General features: G+C 44.2%; 1 protein-coding gene across 1 annotated transcript; it reads left to right on the top strand.

Moving 5' to 3' along the window:
- The first annotated feature begins 2,702 nt into the window (after window positions 1-2,702).
- LOC101774898 (putative ripening-related protein 6) lies at window positions 2,703-3,146 on the top strand. Its single transcript, XM_004971516.1, has one exon. It carries the CDS (start codon window positions 2,703-2,705, stop codon window positions 3,144-3,146), a length of 444 nt encoding a protein of 147 aa, XP_004971573.1.
- Window positions 3,147-8,241: the final 5,095 nt, after the last annotated feature.

The following is an 8,241-nucleotide window of genomic DNA, read 5'->3' as shown; positions in this document are numbered from 1 at the left end:
TATTCTCCCATTGATTGAAACAAGTCATTGTGGCTCGATAAGTCAATGGGCAAGTATAAATGATTCAAGGGGCAGTTGCTTTGTGGACCAAGCGAGCGTAGTTTAAGGATCTGTTTGGGACTGCTCCGCTAAAAAAAATAGCTCCACTTTTTGAAAAAAACAACTCCACTCCACCAACTTTAGGAAAATAGGGAGCTATGTACCTGTTTGGCTACCGAATGCAAATCCAGGTCTAGGAATTGTAGGAACCAGTGGAATAGTCACTCTTGCTTTTAGGTGATTTTTTTCCACGTCGCTACAGAAACTAGCGCTCGCTCCTCTACCTGTAAGATGGATGCTGCGACTTGCACACCCTACCTTGCCTTGCATTGGGCCGATATTTTTGACGACTCTGCAATCTCAGTTAACCATGCTGACAGCAACCAAAGCAGCGACCATAATTTCCTTCTCGATCGCTTTGCTTGCTCTTTACCTTGATCTCTCTGTTAGTATGTACACTGCTGACTGCTGTCACAGTTTACCTTTGGCAGCAGCTAGCATCAGGTTAGTTAGCCTTTTTTTTTTAGACTTTCTTCTTCATCGCGGCAGCAGCTAGCATCTGGGTGTTTGGATCTTCAGTCTAAGTCATGTCACATCAAATATTTAGATACTAATAAGAAGTATTAAACGTAGACTAATTACAAAACTATTTACACAGATGGAGACTAATTTGCGAGATGAATCTATTAAACCTAATTAGTTCACGATTTGACAATATGATGCTACAGTAAACATGTGCTAATGATGGATTAATTATGCTTAATAGATTTGACTCGTGAATTAGCCCCCCTCTGTGTAATTAGTTTTATAATTAGCTCATATTAGTCCTTCTAATTAGCATCCGAATATTCGATGTGACATGAACTAAACTTTAGCCCATGGAACCAAACACCCCTGTCGGCATGAGGCGGTGCGGGCAGGCGCCTCGAACATGCGCCACTCGCCGGCAGTGCGGTCGTTCCAGGCGACGACGCTGAGCCCGAGCATCGTCTTGCCGAGCGGGGCGTTGGGTCGAGCTCGCTCTCAGGGGCGAAAGGGTACCATCGGTCCAGCCAGTCGAACCGCTCCTTCGCGGGAGCTGACGCTTCGTCAGCGCGCGGCGCCTCACGCGCCACGGCGGACGCGACGTTTGGCGGTAGGCGCCACCGCGACACCGATGACCCGACAGGACGAGGCGGGTGGCACCTCACCTTGTGGAACGTGATGGCGACGCGACGGTGGCGGCGAAGGGACGCGTGGCGCGCGGGAGCGCTAGGAGGGCGAGAGGGTCCATGGCGCGCGCGGCGAGTGAGGAGCCCGGCTTGTCGTTGAGGAGTGGTGGGAGCAGCGGCAGCGACGGATCAGCCAACAATGAGCTTGGCCATGGGTGCCGGCGGGTGGAATGAAGTTCGGCCGGAGGAAGGGGAGATGCGGAGGCGGAGGCAGAGGTGTCGCGAGGGAGGGGGCGGCAGCGGAACAGGAGATGTCGCGAGGGAGGGGGCGGCAGCGGAACAGGAGACATCGCGAGGCGCGAGGGCTTGTTTTTTTCCCTCGAATCAGTATGTGTAAATAGTGTGGCATTGTTGGGCAATTTCCACCCAACTCCAAGAAAAGGTGTGAAACTAGCTTTTTGGAAGCGCCCTTTGAAAAGCCCTAAAAACCTTGGAGTTGCCTCAGATTCACCTTTTTCTGGAGTTGGTACAGTTGGAGCGGGAGATGTTTGACAAGATGATTTTGGAGCGGAGCAGTCCCAAATACGCCCTTAGTGTATAAAATTGGAATTAATATGTTTATACTTAAAAGTCAATTTGGATTGATATTGAGCCATTACTAATTGGCATCATATTATAACAGAAAATAACTGTGGAAGATCTTTCCCTCAATTTAAAAACGCCTATCATTTCTCGATAGAGGAGTACTATTTTGATTTATAAAATTGATATATTAGATTGTCCGATATTATTTGGTTTACAAAAGTAATCTATTAGGTTAACCAATACTATCTCGATTACCTTTTTTCCAAAATAATTATTCTGATTTCTAACATCCAAAAATAAAATAAACTTAACTTTAGGGTATTCTTTTTGGCCCAAGCCTTTGCCGGTGTTTAGTCTAGGGGTACTTAGGTCATTTCTCATGACTACTAATCTGTATAAAAAAAATCTTTAAAATGCATTTGTTTTAAGAACTATGATTAATTAGGTGAATGGAGAAGCTATAATATTTTCAACAAAATGTCGGGTTTGCTAGACATGCGCAGTTAGCTTAACTACGTGCGTACGTACGGCTGATCGTCCATCTCCTAGGATATGATGTCATGGTTGTTCCTGTCCTGTGTCGGAGAGTGTGATTTTTTGAGCTAGTAGCTACTATCTGACACCACCCACATGTAAACTGGAATTCCAGCCCCCATCAACGACTTGTTCTTCGCTATCTGGATTTACCGCGTATCGTTGCCGGCGAATCAATTCCAAAAGAAGATACACTGCTTCTATGATTAACGTCTCCCAAACAATCTCATTGGTTAAAGGAAGCCGAGACTCACGATTGGTTAAGTCCGGCAGAACGCGCCGTTTTCCCTTTGTTGGGCCGCCTGCAGCAATCGCTATATAAACACCGTGAAATGCACATAGCCCGGCACCGCAGCAGCGCAAGGCAAGAGCAAGAACACTGCGCAAGCAGCAATGGCGAACGCCAAGCCTCTCGCCGCGCCACTACTGGCCGTCGTCGTCCTCACCCTGCTGCTGCAGCTGGCCTCGGTCTCGTGCGCCCGCCACCACTCGCCGGCGGTGTCGGCGCACACCCCTGCCGTGATGACGGTGAACGGGTTCGAGCGCGGGGGCAGCGGCGGCGGGGCGTCGGCCTGCGACGGCCACTTCCACAGCAACGGCGAGAGGATCGTGGCGCTCTCCAGCGGGTGGCTCCGGCTGGACGGCACGCGGCGGTGCAACCGGATGATCCGCATCACGAGCCGCGGCGGGCGGTCCGTGGTGGCCAAGGTCGTCGACGAGTGCGACTCCTCGCGCGGATGCGACGACAACATCGTCGACTCGTCGGCGGCCGTGTGGAAGGCGCTCGGGCTCGACACCGACGTCGGCAGGGTCCCCGTCACGTGGTCCGATGCCTGACGACGGCTGTATCAGTCAAGTGCACTGGCAACACATGTTACGTACGTGAATGTTGCATTGCCACACAGGGTGTGAGCCGGTGATGATAGGGTTAACGTGATGCTTTGTGTTCATGGCTTCATGCAGAGCGAGGTCAGAGTACGTAGCAGAACACGTGTGAGATGATATATTACGTCAGCAATCGGACGAGCTTGTCCTATTTCTTTTTGGGTAACTGTTTGTGTTAGCTTTGCTGGTTGTAGCTATTTTCAGAAAAGGTTCATGTTAAAGTTGTACACCCTAAGTCCTATTTTTAGAAGAAAAAAAAGTTCATGTTAAAGTTGTTCCAATTTTCTGATACTTTGACCAAGTTTATATGAAAAGGTATCAACAATTTTAACATCCAATTAATTTCATTAAAATCATTATGAAATATATATATATATATATCTTATTACTGCATTATTTGTCCAGTAATAGATGTTAATATATTAAAAACTTGGTTAGTTAAGGTATGGCCGTATTATGGTTCCGGGAACGGCCGGCTCTATCCATCGTCGATCGTTAATAAAAGGCACGGGCGCAAGATACTTTTTCAACCCTACAACAGGTCCCTCTACCCGGCTGCGACCGCTGCCTCCGATAGGACGACCAACATCCTGGCCGACGTCCTATCACCGGAGGCCTGGCGCATGTGCAACTGGCGCAGGACCACCACGTCGTCGTGCTCGCAGCCCACCTCACCCAGGGCATCCTCTTTCCAACGTCCCGTGCAGTGTGCCTCGGCGGCGCGTAGGAGGCACTCGCGATACGTGAGTTGAGGGTGGTCGGCGCCGTCGCTGTCGAGAAGATGGGATCCCCGTATGCAACATGTGATGGTGATTAGCTAGGGTCTCCAGAGATTTTAGTTATTTCATTTTGATTCTCCCATTTTCTTCATTAATCTGTGCTGATTCCATTATTCTCATTCAGATTGGGACTCGTTACCCTCCAATTTTCCGTTCTGGTAGAAAACTCGTCTTTTCCCGGTTGGTAGGGACTAGAGAGAAAATCTCTCGAAAATCTATCCGGATAAACCAATCGAGATAAAAGAGAGGGTCTTTTGTCCCGAATCACCACACTAGGCGCAGCCCAGAAAAAAAAAAATCCCGGGGGATCCCCTCACGCGCACGTCGCAAGTCACGTGATTCTTCACGCGAAATATGCGCGTGTGCGATGCGTGGGATTCGAACCCACGACCTCAAGCCTCGTGTGCAGCTTCCTTGCCATCCCACCTACACAGCATATTTGACTATATAGGGGATGCAATCCTTTTGTATTAACTCGTGGGGGACCCTTTTATCCCGGTTGGAAACACCAACGAGGATAAAAAATCCCCTTTTATCCCGGTTGGTATTACAAACCGGGATAAAAGGGTTCGAGGGATTTCGTCCTTTTTTTAGCCATCCGGGGACCCTTTTATCCTGGTTGGAAACACTAATCGGGATAAAAGGAAGTCTTTTATCCCGGTTGGTATTACAAACTGGGATAAAAGGTCCTTGACCCTTTTATCTTGGTTGGTAACACCAATCGGGATAAAAGGGGGGGTCTTTTATCCCAGTTGGTGTTTCAAATCGGGATAAAAGACCTCTCGAGGCCTTTTTTTCCACTAGACTTTGCAACCAGGATAAAAGGTCCCGGTTGGTGAGCCTCCTACCAGTGACCGAGCTTTAGTCCCGGTTCGTGAAACTTTTGTTCCAGGCTAACTTTAAATCGGGACAAAAGGGGACGTATGGAAGGTGAGTTATATATTAGTGTTACCACCCGGAGAGCACCAAGGCAACGACGTGAGGGGATTTCTACGGTCTGTCCATTATTGCCCCTTCAACCCGTACTCCACCCTTTTTTCAGTCCTCTTGTTTTCTCCTACCATCTACGATTTACTCCCATGCCTTGTAGTCTAGTCTTAGGCCATTTTGTGGTGTGGATTTGGGGGTGGATCACATTTTTGTGTTGTCTATGGTAGTTTACTCATGGCGACCTTTGAGGCGATTCATAGTGGTAGCTAGCTAACTGATTTTTTGATAGTTTCATTCTGCCCCACACCATTGAGGTAATTGAATACATTTGCTAGGAGTTTCAACAAGTTTTCACATATGCGAGGCAAATTTATCATAGGGTCATGTGCATTACTAGAATACCCCCCTCTGGATTTAGAGTTAGACACGCTTTATTTCATCTCTATGTCAATGTAGGCATGCTTTCATATAGTGTGTTAGAAGCGTCTTCGTATGTACCATGTCAGACCTTGTAGAGATGAATTATTTAAGCGTTGCTATGAACGAAAGAGACATTTTATACGTTAGATGCATATCTAAAAATATTGATACAATTTTGTACACACATGTGTAAAACATCTCTAGTGGTCGTAGTATAGTAACGCTTCATTGCGTGTTAAGAAATATAGATACAATTTATGGATACATATATAAAACATGCCTACTAATATAGACGCTTTTTATAACGACACCTTATTGCGCAGTAATTAGTATAGAGACGATTTAGTAGAGCGTGACAGGTGATGTGGCGGGTGACACGTTTCATAGTAACACCAAATTGCGTGTTAATAAATGTCAAAACAATATCGTAGATACATTTTTATTACGCATCTATAGACACGTTTTATAGTAACACCATATTATGTATCAAGAAATGGAGAGACGATTTATAGATACATCTATTTTCATGTGTATATAATGATTATTTTATTTGCATTTATAAATCCAATATATCATTTTATTCTCTAATAGGTTAATAATGCCTAAATAAATTATCCATGACATTGCATTGGCAATCAATTCTTTGCTTCACCAAAAAGAAACTAAGTACTTCATTCAAGAACCAACATGTTCATTAATTAAAGTACTGTCAACAAGACAATTGCCTTGACAAAGAAACACAGATAAAGTGACAATATCATACAATTATTTCTAAATTTTTTTACTAACTAAAACCTACGCTTCTTTTCCCATTCTTGCCCCTATCTCCATCGCATCTTCACTTCTCCCTTGAAAAGTTACATCACTAGGTTATTTTACATTTGAACTTGTAGCTTTCTTCACCTGCAACAGGGCATAGGGTTAGATGGATAGCACAATTTGATGATATTACGATACTGTAGGTTTAATATTTGAAAAAAACTTACATGTGAACGAGACCAAGGTATAGTATAGCCAATAGCATCTATTAGTGTACGAATCTTAAAAATAGGTCTAGGTATCAGCTCATCTCCTTTATTTCTATTGTCAACATTTTCAAGACCTTCAACATAAACCCCAACATATTCCTTTCCAAGCATACTTTCTCCAATCTCTTGTTTGCCATCAATAGTCACTAACTTCGCTTTGGCCATAATTCTTCATTTGTTTCTTAGTGAAAGAAGATGGACTGGAGAACGGTTCTACCATTTTGCAAAACATGAAGACAAGAGTTTTGTACATTTAACTAATTTAATTATGAAAGAAACAAGAAGAATAGAAGCATATTGATTCTGGCTAGTTCAAACTGGGAGCTTTATCTCTTCGATTCCTCTAGAATAGGCAGAAATTATATTAGTCAAAATACAGCATCACTAAAGTAAGTTCACTCATTATAAACAATATTGCAATGTTAGCTTAGACATACCATGTTTGTCAACATGGGATTTTGTGAAAAATTTGTGGCTGCATTACCATTATCTTCATGAATAGAACTCTGAATATGTGCCTCCTCCTGCAGCCACAACGTAGCTAAGTTTATATTAAAGTTAACTAAAGAAATATTACAGGGTAGGTATACAGGTAAGTGTATGAGGTTGTGTCTACTTAATTATGCCATACTCAACTAGTATGCTCTGAACAACACAAGCATATCTTGGCAACTATTTGCTCACTAGGTAAACATGTACAGTCTTCAGTGGATGTCTCCTGCTGCAAAGTATCAACAACCATATTACATAATACATTAGAAAAAACTTAAATATTATTATTGTTGATGTGTACATTAGAAATATATCTACTCTATTACTTGCCCTTCATTTGTGGGAGAGTGCACATTACCAATTAAGTGTGCAGGCTGTGATCAGTATGACTTTCTTGTTCTATAAGTCCATCCTTTAAAAAAATAAACAATTCAAAGAGGGAGGGCTTACTTCCAGGTGGTAGGCACAAGGGGTGCCAGACCAGAGGCGACCTCCTCCTCCTCCCCCACACTGCCCTCCATCTCTCCCGAGACAAGGACAAGCCAAACTATTTTTCGCGACTTCTTTCCCAACTCCGGTGAAGCAAGATCATGCCGATCTCCTTCACTGCCACCCTACTCCAACCTATGGCTTTCTGAATCGTCTTTCCCCATCCTAGGTGAGGTTCCCCTATGGTTTCCCCCTCCTCTCTCCTCTATTGGAAGCTTCTCTATTAACCTCCCATGGAAGCTCAATCCAGTTGATGTTGCATGTTGTCCAAACCTTTGTGCATGTCATTTTTATGACCCAAAATTGAATCTCCATCACCTAAGGAAGCTCTGGGATCAAACCCCACTGCAATCGGTCGCTGGAATCACCGGCAATACCATTTTCACAGTTATACCATTGAGGACATGAATATATCCTTGTTTTGTGTAGGATTTTAAGTGTTCTATCATGTACCTTCTTTTCCATGCATCTCATACATCATTGCACCATCTTCATGTATTTTATTAATTATGCATCATTGCATTCGCATAGAGATCGAAATGTCGGAGCAAGAGGAGGGTGAGCTCAGCCGGAGCCCGTCACCGATGAAGCTTCCTTTGAACCCCCAACGCAGGCACCTAAGCATCCTATAGCCCTATTTTGGATCAATGAAGTATATGTGTCTTGTATGTGCATGAGTTAATACTATGTATATGTTTTCTTAGCTCCTACTTGATGCATTACCATCCTTGATCTAGAATAAAGCCTTTTAGGTGAGTATGCTTGTATAGGTGTCACGAATTTAATTGCTTATCCATGCTTAGTTTCGGTAGAAGTCAAGAAGTGGCAAGGTCACCACTCGCGAGTTATAGGCATGTATGCTTAATTCTTACTAAGTAGCTAAGTAAATAAAAGTTGATCAACATTGAA

This window comes from Setaria italica, chromosome V (genome assembly GCF_000263155.2).
Source record: "Setaria italica strain Yugu1 chromosome V, Setaria_italica_v2.0, whole genome shotgun sequence".
NCBI classification, from domain to species: domain Eukaryota; kingdom Viridiplantae; phylum Streptophyta; class Magnoliopsida; order Poales; family Poaceae; genus Setaria; species Setaria italica.
Note: the sequence above shows the minus strand (reverse complement) of the source record. Positions and strands in the feature narration are given on the sequence as shown.

Excerpts from the sequence above, each read along its gene's own strand:
- LOC101774898 (XM_004971516.1), top strand. The coding sequence starts at position 2,703 with ATGGCGAACGCCAAGCCTCTCGCCGCGCCACTACTGGCCGTCGTCGTC.